The sequence below is a fragment of the Panicum virgatum genome, chromosome 3K (genome assembly GCF_016808335.1).
Source record: "Panicum virgatum strain AP13 chromosome 3K, P.virgatum_v5, whole genome shotgun sequence".
Taxonomy (NCBI): Eukaryota; Viridiplantae; Streptophyta; class Magnoliopsida; order Poales; family Poaceae; genus Panicum; species Panicum virgatum.
The window spans coordinates 16,646,417-16,661,275 of NC_053138.1; the positions used below are offsets into that span (position 1 = coordinate 16,646,417).

General features: G+C 44.5%; 3 protein-coding genes across 4 annotated transcripts; 1 reads left to right on the forward strand and 2 right to left on the reverse strand.

The window, feature by feature from the left end:
* Nucleotides 1–5,416: 5,416 nt before the first annotated feature.
* On the reverse strand, nucleotides 5,417–6,131 carry LOC120697928 (non-specific lipid-transfer protein 2-like). Its single transcript, XM_039981313.1, has one exon. It carries the CDS (start codon nucleotides 6,030–6,032, stop codon nucleotides 5,715–5,717), a length of 318 nt encoding a protein of 105 aa, XP_039837247.1. The 5' UTR covers nucleotides 6,033–6,131; the 3' UTR covers nucleotides 5,417–5,714.
* A 2,299-nt stretch (nucleotides 6,132–8,430) lies between these two features.
* On the reverse strand, nucleotides 8,431–9,079 carry LOC120697929 (non-specific lipid-transfer protein 2-like). The gene has a single exon (XM_039981314.1). The coding sequence runs from the start codon at nucleotides 8,991–8,993 to the stop codon at nucleotides 8,709–8,711; it is 285 nt and encodes a 94-aa protein (XP_039837248.1). The 5' UTR covers nucleotides 8,994–9,079; the 3' UTR covers nucleotides 8,431–8,708.
* A 2,538-nt stretch (nucleotides 9,080–11,617) lies between these two features.
* Nucleotides 11,618–13,150, forward strand: LOC120701262 (reticulon-like protein B9). Of its 2 annotated transcripts, none has more exons than XM_039985382.1 (5): nucleotides 11,618–11,824; nucleotides 11,939–12,119; nucleotides 12,201–12,357; nucleotides 12,656–12,725; nucleotides 12,843–13,150. In XM_039985382.1, the coding sequence occupies exons 1-5, from the start codon at nucleotides 11,722–11,724 to the stop codon at nucleotides 13,007–13,009; spliced, it is 678 nt and encodes a 225-aa protein (XP_039841316.1). In that variant the 5' UTR covers nucleotides 11,618–11,721; the 3' UTR covers nucleotides 13,010–13,150. The 2 variants fall into 2 exon arrangements, with proteins under 2 accessions (XP_039841316.1, XP_039841317.1); XM_039985383.1 differs by having other exon boundaries at nucleotides 11,624–11,824; nucleotides 12,216–12,357.
* The last annotated feature ends 1,709 nt before the right edge of the window (nucleotides 13,151–14,859 follow it).

The following is a 14,859-nucleotide window of genomic DNA, read 5'->3' on the forward strand; positions in this document are numbered from 1 at the left end:
TGCATCTCGTGTAGATGTGCTAGATGTACACTGAGTGAACGTGAAGCACGCGATGTTGGAACCGAACCCCAAGACGGTGTTCGGTGGACATCTCCAGAAGATGGAAGGACCCTAAGGGGCAACCAAAGACCCGGCCCAAGGTCAGAAGGGCTCAAGGCCTTGATAGCATTAACATTGACTTAGTGTTACCCCCAGGCAAGCCCCGGTGCACATCCTATTATTTCAAATTATGGCACCTATATATGTCCCTATTACCTGTGCATTAGGTTTAGGAATTGTTTGGAACCCTAGTTGCATGATCCCTAGGTTTCCTTGAGTTATACTAGTATATATAGGATGATAGAAATACTATGCTTAATGGTTCTCGGTAGAACTCGAGTGATTCCTTGTCACTCACGAGAAATAGGATGTTTAGAAGTCGAGTAATTTTTGGTTACTCGCAAGATATATAATATTTTATAATCCAGTTCCGAGTTGTTGAATTTGATATAAATGAAAGCTTGAGACCGGACGGGAAGGGATGATGATATATAGGCATGGCAGCAGGACAGGGTTCCTGGGTGTCTTAGTCCCGTCTGTGTCGGTTAAGGACCGTACCGTTGTTGGCCCTGCTGATCATGTTTGAATTATACTAACCGCATACCAGGAGTATGAGGTAGTCGAAACCGGTAAGCCGAGTAATGCCTTGCTTCGAAAATACAGGAACCCGCACCCAACTCCTGGGGTAGTCGAGTAGTCGCGGAGAAATGGGGATGCATTGTTTACTTTTGGTGGTCTCATGTTGAGCTCGGCTGACCATATGTTGTTGGGCTGGTTCCTGTAGTTCGAGGCGGGGAGGGGAATGGTTGGCATGTATAGTCCGATGGGGCAAATATGTGCCGTGTTGGTTAGGTTCACCTTGCAAGGTTAAATCGGATCGATTCGCCGTCAGTCGCTCTCGGATATGAACACCTTGATCTCCGAGTCACATCGTAGTTGATGATGGAAGGATGGTTATATAGATGATGACGAATACATGGAATTAATAATTGTTGCTCCACCATGATTGCTATAGTTGGTTTATGCAAATATTAGGTTATGGTCAATTTACATAGAACCTGAGCTAAAATGTTAATAATAAGGATCCATGTCAGTTGCTTTTCCTCAAATAAACTACCAGTCAGAAAGCCTTGCATATCTAGCTATGTGGGCTAAATTATACACACTGGTCGGGTAAGTCTTGCTGAGTATTAGTTGCTCAGGGTTTGTTGTTTAACTTATTTTAGGTATAGGAGCTAACTAGGTTTTACATCGGTGGGCTCGATGTGGCGCCTTGTCTTCACGTCTCGGTAGTTCTCGACTTATTTAGTTTGTTTTACCTATTCTCTTGTAAAAATGCTCTGTAAGTTAGATTCTTTTCCAATGCTATCTTTTCGTTTTGTAAATTTTAAATTTTAAGCTGTTTTGTAAAAGCTTTAATATTATTATTTACTACTTTTGTAAGATTTTATCGTGTTGGTACCTTCTGCGCTCGCCTTCGTGCGAGACTTCTGGTGTGTTTCAATCGGCCTGTGGGTTGTAAACAGCCTATCAAGTTACACTTAATTAAGCTAATAAGCCTGATGCGTTCAGATGATGGCGGTTATGCTTAATTAAGTGTTTTAACTCGGCGGGTCTGTCACAACATCAATGTCATTTTTCCGGGCTGCTTTGGGCCCGGGATAAACACTGGAATCATGAGGAACTTCCGTTTCATGCAGAGCCATGGTGAACGATTGTACATATAAAGAGTCACAGGCCAAGTGCTATGACCACTGCTCATCTCACCAAAAGGATTCATGCCATCCGTACTCAAACCAAACCTTATGTTTCTCGCATCCAAATCAAATTCAGGGTACGTTCTATCTAGTTTTCTCCACTGCGACCCATCAGCGGGGTGTCTCAACATCGAATCTTGCCTGCGTTCCTCTTTGTGCCATCGCATCAACTCAGCATTATCTTTATTTTTAAACAGACGCTTCAAATGTGGTATTATAGGCGAATACCACATGACCTTCGCAGGAACTCTCTTCCGGGGAGGCTCCCCCTCGACATCGCCAGGATCATCTTTTCTAATCTTGTAACGCAATGCACTGCATACGGGACATGCATCCAAATTCTCGTACTCGCCTCGGTGGAGGATGCAGTCGTTGGGGCATGCATGTATCTTTTGCACTTCCAATCCTAGAGGGCAAACAAGTTGTTTGGCTTCATACGTTGTGGTAGGCAATTCGCTGTCCTTATGAAGCATTTTTTTAACAAGTTTGAGTAATTCAACAAATCCCTTGTCGGATACACCATTTGTCGCTTTCCATTGCAGCAACTCCAAGATGGTGCCAAGTTTCTTCAATCCATTTTGACAATCTAGGTACAACAACTTACGGTGGTCTTCTAATATCTTCTGGAACTTCAATCTCTCCGTTTCACTCTCACAGTCTGCTTGCACATTGTGCAATGCCTGCCCCAGATCGTCGCTGGGATCATTTTCTGCTACATCTACTTCGGGCTCTTCCATGTGAATATCATCATCGAATGCACCGAATCCTGCATTCCCGGGAAAGTGGTCGTCAAAATCTTCTTCTTCATTGTCTTTCATGGTAACCCCTGTTCTCCGTGCTTCATCCAACAAACATACTTCTCCATGAAACTATTTGCGAAAATGTGTCTGTGTAGGATTCTTGAAGATGAGTAATCCTTGTTATTGTTGCAATGAACACACGGACAGCACATAAAACCATTCTGCTTGTTTGTCTCAGCCACAGACAAAAAATAATGCATTGTACATCCATTGCCGGTCCATCTGCATTTTAAAGAAATCGATTTGAATCCTTTACACGTATCGAATAAATAAAATATATCAAACCTAAATTAAACTAAATATAATATAATATGAATAATTAAAAGATCTGCAATATCCATCATACATCTTTATTAATTAAAAGGAGTACTTAATCCATTACAGAACTTAACAAAGGGGTACTCAACATGAAACTTAAAAATTCGGACAACAACACATATGTTTTCAACCGTCCTTGCGTGGAAACGCAGAATGCTCTAACGGATTTCTTGCTGGCGCAGAAGAAGATGGAGGAGCTGAAACCTCCGAGTTTGGTGGTGACGAACCGTAACGCCGCAATAAATCCTCAAGATCAAACGGAGGTTCCTCGCCCCTTGCCACGCATTATCTATATTCTTTTTCCAAATAACGGAGCGCTGTCCTATGAAAAGCACTAGGTTTCTTGGACCGACGACCTACTCGAGTTGTGCCCTTCTCTCCAGAAGGACAACGATCACCCCCACCGGCGCCACTCCCTCCAGCTGTTGAAGCCATATTTTATTGGAAAATACCTTTATTTTTCACAAAATTATAATTCTTACCATTACAATGCAAATATTATTTACTATTACAATTACAATGATCAGATTAATAACTCTTGCAAATAACAATGAAATCATATAAAAAAGACGAAATCTCTATAACTCCTAATTATTTTGACACCCTTCAGTTCTAGGAGAACACTCTTTTCAATATCCAGAAACCCTCTAGAAGAAAAAAAAACTTTATTTCAGAAAATGTATATGTCGGTAACCTCGACCCTGCGGTGATGACAATGCCTTTCGGGGGGACACGGTGCTATACAAGTACGTCACCAATAGTCCAGTCGCAACACCAACATTTACGGATGATAGGAACACAGCACTTGGCACAGGCAACATGCTCGTTGATATGCTCTCAGTGCAACAACGGCCACGCTGACTGTGCCAAATGCTGTGTTCGTATTAACCGCAAGTGCTGGTGTTGCGACCAGCCCATTGGTGACGTCCTTATAACGCATCGTGTATCCCCGAAATATAGTGCGACCACCGTTGAATGGAGATTAACGACGTATACTTGTTTCGAAATAAAGATTTTTAAGCTTCTAGATGGTTTCAGTGTGAGCATGAACGAATACATCACTAGAGTATCAAAATAATCCATTCATAATACAAAAAATTCTAATATACTCATTTCATTAATTCATTCATGAATACAAAAATCAACTATCCACAATATGGTCATATATACAAGTACATCACATGAAGTGTCTACACTCATTCTAAAAATTTCTACTATCCACATACTCATCTAAATCTAAAAGAAAATTACACCTACATATGCAATCTAAATGTCGAAGAAATGAGCTAGCTACACATTTTCTCTATTTTTAAATCATGAAATGAGCTATACAAGCCAAGGAAGAAGAGAAAAACAAGCCCCAAACCTTTAGCGCCGATGGATGGACGGGGAATCAAAGATCTTCACAAATGTGGTGAAGAAATGAGCAAGAACTCCCCTCTCCCGAGCCAAGAACAGCAAGAACAAGTGAGCTGAATGGCTCGGGCGGGGGGAGAGGGAAGGGGATAAGGGGGGCCAAGGAGTTTTGTTCCGGTTGGAGGGGGCCTTTTATCCCGGTTGGAGGCCCCCCTTTTGTCCCGATTGGTGCCTCCAACCGGGACAAAAGGCCCATGTCCCCCGCTGGCCCGGCTAGCCGTTGGACCCGGGACAAAAGCCACATATTGTCCCGGGCCCAAAGACAGCCGACAAATGGCCTGGAATAAAGGCTTGTTCTGTAGTAGTGTATTATTTTTTATAGCTAAGATTCAAATGGAGCAATAATAGATAGGTTACATTTTTAGAAAAATTTTGGTACTAGTTTCATATTTTTCTAATTTAAAGTGAATTAGTTTGATTTTTTAGATCTAATTAGATTTATTTATTATTTTTAGAAAATGCAAAACCACCTTCAAAACTATCCCAAGGGCCAAATTTGCCCGGTTTTGACAGTTGGATGGCATATGTTGTCCGGTTTTGTAGTTGAATGTTGAAAATCAGACTTTTGCGATAGTTCGAGGGTGAAAATTGGACTTTTTTCTTTTAAAAATAGACACCTATTTTTTGGATTGCAATTAATAGCCATGATCCAATATTTTCGGGAAAAAAAACATCCACTTTGTGCCCCAACCCCTCTCTCATCCCTCGTGCAAGTTCATGCACACTGCGGTCTGCGGGTGGCTGCTGCTGCTGCTGCCCGCAAAGAACTTGGTGGTGGGTACGGGGCTGGTACAAGCTCCCAAGAGGCTGGTGTGAACAATCAGTTGGTTTACGGTGTGGATCAGATTAAACGGAGTAGTGCGTGCATGTTCGTTGCCGCTCCTGATCGGTAGTTTACTTTGGAGATGAATCTTCCTGTCATGTGCATTTTGGGTGCAGTTGTCAATCTGTGAGCTCAGTCAATCTGGTGGTGCACGTTGTGTGGTTGCCAGTTTGCCACTAGCGGCAGTGATGGTAGTGTTGTCGGAATAATGGTTCACTACTTCACTCCAAAGATTTCCTGTCATTCTTTTATTCTTGAAGCACTTCACAGAAGCTCATACAAATACTGCATATATAAAAAGTGTTCAGATATAACGATACATACATCAAGTCTGCGGTCTGCACAACGTACCGAGGCCCCAAGCACTGCTACGTCTCAATTTATTCTCAGCAAGTATATATTACGTACGAACTCTGAGCAGATCACTGCTCTTTTATTAGTACACAGCAGATAGCACCAGCGAGCCATGCCATCGAGAGATCGGGTGTGCTCGCACGGGAGCGCGCGCGCGCGCGCGGCGTCGATCCAGAACGCGAGCTGGATCGGAATCCGATCGGGCGCTCAGCACCTGGGCAGGGGCACCTTGCAGGCGGCGAAGACCTTCTTGCCGTTGGGGGAGTTGACGTAGCGCTTCATGTTGGGGTCCTTCTTGTACTGGCAGAAGCAGCTCGCCGGGTGCGCCTTGAGCCTCGCGCAGCACGCCGCCGTGGGCGCCGCGTTCCCGATGATGGCCGGCGCGCACGGGGTCAGCTGCGTCGGGGCGCACGTCGTCGTCGCCGCGCCCGCGCCCGGCGCCAGGCTCGCCATCACGGCGCTCGATACCGCCAGCGCCGCCAGGAAGAGCGCGAGAGACGCCTGCTTGCTGCTGCTGGCTGCCATGATCGGAATCGGATCGGATGGATGGATGGATGGAGCTGAGAGATCGACCTAAGCGACCAGAGCGAGAGGTTGTCCCTGGTGAGCTGTGGCGAATGGAGAGTGTGATCCGTGGTGTATTTATAGGGGCCTTGCAGTAGGTTTGGTGAAGGGCAGCGTATAGGCAACCGAGTCGTAGAAGTTTAATTTTGAGGGAATGCAGGGTCGATAAGGTTTGGTACGTGAGCAACGAGAGATCATCACATTGCGGAGGCATGAAGCAGCATGCACTGGGCGACTGAACGACTGACACGTACAGGTCGAGTTCGTTCATTGTGCATGTGCAGGGGAGCTAGCAACTAGCATACAGCCTGTTCGGATGGCTGATCCGCTGGGCTGGTGACTGATCTCGCGGAACCTCTGATCCGCGCCCCGCTCGCTCGCGGAACAGTGCCTGCCAGTTGGTACTGTACCGAACAGGGTAGCTCTTACGGATTCGACGTGTCGGAATTCAGAGGGTACGTACGGACCCCCCCCCCCCCCCCGGGGGGGGGGGGGGAGGATGCGTCCATCCTTCTTTCCCTTTTTCCGTATGAACGAGACGATCCTTTTTCTAGAGGGAGCTTAGTAGTGGGTTGGGTTAGTAGAACGGAGCGAGGGCATCATCATGAGCGTGCCGAACTGATGAATGGACGGCAAAAGCTGGTCAAGTCCCAGCGGCATCCAGTGCTGAGCTACACGTAGTAGAAGCTCAAGCTCAAGCATGCGCCCGATGCTCAGGACCATCTTTTTTGGACGGCAAGCAAGAGGGCCAGATGGCATGCCCTCCTCATTGCAGGCTTGCAGCTGTCCAAGCCTCGTCGAACTCTTAGGGACGATTGACTGACTGACGTGATCATGGATCAGCATTTCGACATCGCCCATAGCCCATATATAGCCTTGCAAAGTATTTCGATTTTCGACCCAAGTTAATCTTCGATATTTTGAGTTGAGATTTTAATTAATTCGGGAATTTCCTACATAGAATTAACGGCCTACTCATTGATCTAAAAATAAACACGAATATGACCAATTTCAAACCTAAACCATGAGGCTTTAGATATGCCAAAAATGGGTTAACCCCAACTTGAAGGCATTTCCACCTCTTTGATCTAGGTTCTCAACACCTGGTAGTCAATAAACGTCTATGATCCTACACAAGCATATTTCTGTGGCACTATTTTAGCGCAAAATATTATATCTGACCTAGTGTAGCACTTGCGATATCCTCCATGCCGCCATGTGGTAGAGCATATGATACTTCTGAAATAGTGCAATAGAGTATTATTTTATAAGTATTTAGACTACATATTCTTTGTTTAAAACCGGATAAAAATAGAAAAATTCATTCTACTCCCCCCAAGTATCGTTAAAGTTCGGGTAACCCTCTAACCATTTTTTGTTCAATTTTCTCACTAAACTATGTCATTTGGTCTGATTTACCCCTTAAAAATTAATATTTTTCATTTATCCATGCACAAGAGAAGTCTTGTGTTAAAATTTTGTAAGATGATAGTGAACATCATAACAAATTTTAGAAAAATATGTCAAAAAAATTTCATCATTATTTTGATAAGGTATGATATTTACTAATAAATTAACCTTTATGATACAGAATTACAAAAATAAAAAATTATAATATTGTTTTGATATATATTGTAATGCCCACTACAATCCCGCAAAATTTTAAATTAAGATTTCACTTGTATGTGGAGAAATAAAAAAATAAATTGTTTTAGGAGGTAAATTGAACCAAATAACATAGCTTAGGAGGCCAAATTGAACCAAGAAATAGTTAAGGGGATTATCCAAACTTTAGCCATACTTGAGGGGAGTAATAGGACTTTTTTCTAAAAGTATTATGGATTATGTTTGAAAACTCTATATTCTTGACTCAACCTTCCATCCAGTTGTTTAATAATTCAAGTTGAACTAGTTCATGTATGTGCAGTTTTTTCCGTCAAAAAATGGCATGGAAACTACCTGTTCCTGATCTTCAGTATTGGGAAAATGAAAAACTATAACCACTTGAAAGTTCAGAATTGTCCCTAATAAAGGTAAAACAGAATAACGAGATGTGCAAATGTGCTCAAGAAACTGTCATTGGCTGGCTTAATCAGAATTTACGAGCCGCAATCCAAATTTCAGTTAGAAAAACACAATGTTCTTACTTGTGTGTGTTTTTCAATTTGCATACGGGTCGTATTTACATAAAAGTACAATTTCGCATGAAGAAGGTAAGAATGTACTTTAGGTCTATATACTGGAGATTTTTTTTTGACAAATGGTAGTCAACTTGCACTAGTGAGCAAATGGTATGTAGTGATAAGCACCTAAGCAGTATTGTATTGGCATGCCGTGGACATCCAGTGACAAAGCAGAGTATTGTATTAGCACTAGTTCCATTCCACAGCCAACATTTAATTTGTTTGTTGGCACTAATTTTGCCACCAGGCGTCATTTGCTGATCTTAACGAGAAAAACAACGAGCCCACGAACACACATATAACGCACGTAATTATTACATCCTTTATTCATACACGCGAGCCCGAAGAGCTCGGCAGATACAGGGAGCTGAGACCAGCGCAACACCACGGAGATCGACCAAGACGCATACACCGCGCGCGGTGCCTGCCGACGCGAATTATTGAAGTTAATTGATCAGCAGGAGGGCACGGGCACCCTGCAGGCGGCCAGGGCCTTCTTGCCGTTGGGCGAGTTGACGTAGCGCTGCAGGTTGGGGTCGCGGGCGTACGTGCACAGGCACGGCTGCTGCTCCTTCATCCTGCTGCAGCACGCCGCGGTGGGCGGCGCGTTCCCGATGATGGCGCCCGCGCACGGTGTCAGCTGCGTCGCGTCGCACGTCGCCGCGTCGCCGACCCCCGCGCACAGCACCAGGACCAGGACCGCCGCGAGCAGCACCAGATGATGCGCCGCCGGCTTCATGATGGCTAGCTGGAGCGAGCGATCGAGGTCAGCTGGTGGTGGTAGTAGTAGGATTCGGAGGATCGGATGGTGCGAGCGTTCGGTGGGAGACCGGCGCCATTTATAGGCTGGCTGGCATGGCTCCAGGAATCAGGAGAGAGTGGCAGCAACGACGACGACCTCGCGTCGCGCCACGTTGAGGTGGAAGCTGCGATCACGTACAAGGCCGGCCCGGACATGCACGATCGCGTTGCTAGTGCAGTACAAGTGTGCAGCGCAGATTGACTCGATGGCATCGTGAGAGGAGCACACATCACAAGCAGGCGCACGCTGTGTGCGTGCGCCACTAGCTAGGGAGAGGGAGGACACAATGCCGTGCAGAATTATTGCACACATTTGCGCTGCTGCTCGAACGGAAAAGAGGAATTATTCTGGGTAGGTGCAGGGAACACTGCTGCGCTGAAGGCAGCTCAACCGAGCGCACATAACGAAACGGCACCCACTACGCGAGTGTCGGTCACGGACTAGCTAGCGAAAAGCAAGTTTGGTACGGTGGGCTGGCCATGATAAGGTTTGTTGGGTTGCGCTGTTTCCATTCTGCTGATCAGATCAGGTTAGTTGGGATGGTTAAAGTATGAGCGAAATCTGTTTTACTTTGGTAGTTAGTTAATTTGGTTGCTTTAATTTGGGAACCAGAGAGAACGTAAAACATCTGGGGTGGTAAAAGTAGTGAGTGAAAGATAAAAAGTGATGATGGCACTGCTGCATGCCTAGCTGAATATCTTATTCTGAACATATATGTTGGGTAGATTCAGGAGCATTTTTCTCCCTTTTTTTTCCTGGATTAACAAAACTGACACTATAACTAACTCCCTTGACCCAACATTGTGCTAGGCTGCTGCCGGCTGCTAGCCTGCCACACAAGCAAACAGAAACTGATTTCACCTGTAACAGCAAATCGCTTGTACTGCAAGTTTCTGGTGAAAACTATACTCGGGGGCGTTTAGTTCCCAAAATCAAAAAATTTTGGGTGTCACATCAGTGTTTGACCAGATGTCGGGAGAGCTTTTCAAATACTAATTAAAAAACTAATTTCAGAACTCACTTGGAAACCGCAAGACGAATTTTTTGAGGCATTTGACCGCATCATTAGCACATGTGGGTTACTGTACACTTATGGCTAATCATACCCTAATTAGGCTCAAAAGATTCGTCTCGCCGTGTACATCTAAACTGTATAATTAGTTTTTTTATTTAATTACATTTAGTGCTTCATACATGTGTTCAAAGGGGAGATGAAAATTTTTGGGTGAAAATTTTTGGGAACTAAACGGCCCCTCAGCGTAGGCCCAAAAATCCAACTCCCCAACATGCTAATGGCCACTATATATTGTATTCTTCCTCTTCCTCACAACAAATAGGCATAAAACAAATATAAAAATCAAGGTGTTTAGCATGATGCTAATGCCCATTCCATTACCCAACCTTTCTGTAGTGGCAATGACACTTGCCTCTCCGCCATCTCGCATCACTGTGATAACTTGCATTGACAGCCTTCAGTTTTCCTGAAACATCTGTTCCTAAATTACGTTAGGGCTCAGATAAATTATACAATCTGGAATCTAGACCAAAAAGTTCACCCAGCAATCAGATAAAAAAAATTCATCTTGCCTGCTTTTACCCTAAGACTACCCATGCGAGGGGATTTTCCCCCTCAATAAAGCAATTTGTTCTTGACAAAGACGATGCACAGCACAACGATCAACAAGTCCCAGATGCCACGATACCGGCAGTGATTTTTTTCCCTGCGATCGCTATGTGGCTTCAAGTCTGTAAGAAGGAATCCCCTGAGCTGTTGCAAAACCTCCGGGTGAAGCAAACCTTGCCTCATATCGTTCACTCCCCTGTACCCCCCGGCACAAAGCTATCCTTGCTTTCTCATGCCAAGCTTCTTTATCCTCTCATATACATGTCAGCCTATAAGGACACAAATTTTTGGGAACTAAACGGCCCCTCAGCGTAGGCCCAAAAATCCAACTCCCCAACATGCTAATGGCCACTATATATTGTATTCTTCCTCTTCCTCACAAACAAATAGGCATAAAACAAATATAAAAAATCAAGGTGTTTAGCATGATGCTAATGCCCATTCCATTAACCCAACCTTTCTGTAGTGGCAATGACACTTGCCTCTCCGCCATCTCGCATCACTGTGATAACTTGCATTGACAGGCCTTCAGTTTTCCTGAAACATCTGTTCCTAAATTAACGTTAGGGCTCAGATAAAGATTATACAATCTGGAATCTAGACCAAAAAGTTCACCCAGCAATCAGATAAAAAAAATTCATCTTGCCTGCTTTTACCCTAAGACTAACCCATGCGAGGGGATTTTCCCCCTCAATTAAAGCAATTTGTTCTTTGACAAAGACGATGCACAAGCACAACGATCAACAAGTCCCAGATGCCACGATACCGGCAGTGATTTTTTTTCCCTGCGATCGCTATGTGGCTTCAAGTCTGTAAGAAGGAATCCCCTGAGCTGTTGCAAAACCTCCGGGTGAAGCAAACCTTGCCTCATATTCGTTCACTCCCCTGTACCCCCCGGCACAAAGCTATCCTTGCTTTCTCATGCCAAGCTTCTTTATCCTCTCATATACATGTCAGCCTATAAGGACAACTGGAGAAGAGCTATCGTGACCAGACGAATTACTACCAAACGCCACAAGAATTTCTCAGAACTCTGAAGTCATGCCTCCTCATGTTGAGAGCAGTTCTTCTGACGATGATGGACAGACAACAAGGCTATTTCATAGACGCGGATCAGTGCATAAGCTACTCGGTCGACGGAAAGGTGCAATGCTACTAGTTAGTATTTTCTGAAAAGTTTGTCATGTATCAGCAACATTCCAGGTGCTGGTGTCTGAATCGGTTCCAGAGTGATCACTGAATTAGTTTGGATTTGCAGTTGCGGACATCCTGCTATGGAGGGACAAAAACCTATCTGCAGGGATCCTCGCAGGGGCAACATTGGTCTGGTTCCTGTTCGACGTAGTTGATTACAATGTAGTAACTCTCCTTTGTCACATGGCACTCCTTGGGATGCTTCTTCTCTTCATTTGGTCGAATGCCGCACCTCTCTTTGACAGGTTGCACTGCTATGCTGTCTAAAATTTTTGTAGCTATATCTCACCGGACAAGGGATAACACGAAAACAATGTCATCTGAAGTCTCGTGTTTTGCAGGCGGCCTCCACAGATCCCAGAGGCCATTGTTTCTGAAAAAGCATTCAGAGAAATTGCACAGACTGCCCAGTACAAACTGGCTCACTTTGTATCAATCCTATACGACATTGCATGCGGGAAGGATCTTAAGAAGTTTCTCATGGTACATAAGATCTGCGTTTTCTGATCTGTGCACTTTGCTTAATAGTATTAGCATGGCCTATAACAAACAATCACGTTGTTTCTATGCGTCAAAATATGCAGAAGTTCTGAAGACTCGAACAGAGAAATTTAAATTGATGTCACATGTTCTTTGGCATAAAGCAATCTCAAATTTCCATCTGATTAGAGAATATTCATTAAGCATGTAAAGTTCACAAAATAATCTCTATGCCATTATTTTTTTAACATTCAGCTTAGTGAACTCTAATCTAATGTTGTTTTTTCTTTATTCTTATAAGGTGATTGGGTCTTTGTGGGTACTGGCAGTAGTTGGAGATACTTGCAGCTTCACCACACTGTTATATGTTGGTAAGTATCATTGAAACTAAAAGGATACTCGAAGAGATGCATCACAAAAGCATGCAAAAAGAACAATTTATTCATATGTGCTCATATTCTGACAATTTATCATGCTTTCTTGACTAGGCTTTTTGTGTGCTCTTACTTTACCGCCATTATATGAAAGATACGAAACAGAAGTGGACCATCTTGTAGCCAAAGGGGGTGAAGACCTCAAGAAATTCTACGAGAAGGTTGACTCCAATGTCCTCAACAAGATACCAAGAGGCCCAGTCAAAACAAAAGTTCGCTAAGATGTTCTTCGAATTTCCCTAAGTTGTCAGGACACGCAAATAGTCCCATACTCCCATATATATATGTAAAAAATAGTAAGTTAGTAACCAGTTACTGGATTTAACTTCAAAATAATTTATGGTACGAAATTGTGCATGCTAGACTACTATACTGCTGTGAACCACCATATACTTTACTTTGATCAATAATATAAAAATCTTAAATCTGAAACAATCCCATTCATAAAAATAAACAAGTATTGCAAGAATATAATCGTTGTCAAACCAGATGGCAAAACAAGTGTGGGTTTGATTTCCTAGCAAGGGGCTACTGATCAAACATTCACTGTTGGAATTTTGAAGATGACATCACATCTCACTCGTATCATATTTTAGACACCTCTATCCTCCTTAATCATTTCAAATTCAATCCATGATCTACACTTAACTATGTTTTGAATGCCTTTCTAGGTAGATTTTTTTTGTGATGCTAGAAAAAAAAATGGTTCCAAAAACTTCTCATCGGAGCATGGTTGTACCTTGTTTCAAAGATCTCACTATAAAAAACACAGTAATAGAATCAAAACCTAATTTGGATAACTAACTCAAAAACTATAATTTTTTATGTGTGTTTCAGCGTTACTGGCTCTCTTTCTCTTTTTCTGTGACTCGCTTCCATCTACTACGTCTTGGGCAGTTGGGCTGACATGCACACGCACATCGACAAGCCAAGTGACTACTATAGCCCATGTACGGTACATGTTTTTTTATCAAACATACCTGTATTAACTGCAAAGAGACCGTACAAAGACGAGTACACATACAGGTCCGTACTGGATGAGTATAGAGAACAGCTGTACCACCAGACGATTTGCACAAAGGTCCTTAACAGAAAGGAAAAACACAAACATGTCCCTGGAACCTTTGCTCGTCGGAGTCCACCGCCGATTGCCACCGCCGGCGGTTGTCCTGAACGAATCCCTCAATTCCCGGATCGATCAGACCTTCGTCGCCTTAAAGCTTTGAAACAAGCTGCAATAGACACCTGCCCTCAAGGACAAGCAGAAGCCTCCACTGTGGATGTATCGGCCGGGGACGCGTCCCCAGACCCGGGGACCCAGGAGGCAAGTCCATCGGTGATGATCGGAGCCACCGAGGGAAGACTGGGCCTGCTCCACCTTCTGGACCTCCACGAGACCCCGAGCTGCCTCTCTGCAGGGGCGGATCTACAGGGGGGGCTGAGGGGGCTCCAGCCCCCCTACTCCCCAAAACACCATGGAAAATAGAGGTAAGAAGGAGGGAGAAGAAGAGGAAAGAAAGGAGGGAGGAAGAAGAAAGGGGGGCTGGAGGAAGAAGAAGGGAGATGAGCCCCCCAAAAGACAAATCTTGGATCCGCCACTGCCTCTCTGCACACCAAACAAAAGGCCTACAAACTCACCTCTCTCTCTCCCTCTCTCTCTGGCCGACCAGGCGTCGGCGAAGACCTCCTATACATAAGTTCCACATCAGGAGCACCACCTCCACGAGCTCACCGATGACACCGGAGAGAAGCACCCAAGGGGCAAGGAAGAGCTCAAGAGGACTTATTCCATTGGGGCGCCGCCGCCTCGCCGGAGACGCTATGAACCCTAACCCCTAGAGACCCTAGGACCTAAACTATGACCTACCCCACTCGCCAGCAAGAGCGCAGCAGTCTCCGCCACCTCGCCATGACCCGCGGGCCATCGGAGGCGAAGGAGACCGCCGTCCTCGCCGGCGGCAACCGGATCACTGTTTTTCTCTGCTCGCAACTGTGGAAGGGGAGGCTTCAAGAGGATAAGATTGATCTGCTGCTTCATGTACGGTACATGGTAGTAATTGGAGGAAATTTG

Excerpts from the sequence above, each read along its gene's own strand:
- LOC120697929 (XM_039981314.1), bottom strand. The coding sequence starts at position 8,993 with ATGAAGCCGGCGGCGCATCATCTGGTGCTGCTCGCGGCGGTCCTGGTC.
- LOC120701262 (XM_039985382.1), top strand. The coding sequence starts at position 11,722 with ATGCCTCCTCATGTTGAGAGCAGTTCTTCTGACGATGATGGACAGACA. Across the intron at positions 12,120-12,200 it reads GCCGCACCTCTCTTTGACAG|TCTCGTGTTTTGCAGGCGGC; the intron begins GTTGCACTGCTA and ends TGTCATCTGAAG. Across the intron at positions 12,358-12,655 it reads ATCTTAAGAAGTTTCTCATG|GTGATTGGGTCTTTGTGGGT; the intron begins GTACATAAGATC and ends TATTCTTATAAG.
- LOC120697928 (XM_039981313.1), bottom strand. The coding sequence starts at position 6,032 with ATGGCAGCCAGCAGCAGCAAGCAGGCGTCTCTCGCGCTCTTCCTGGCG.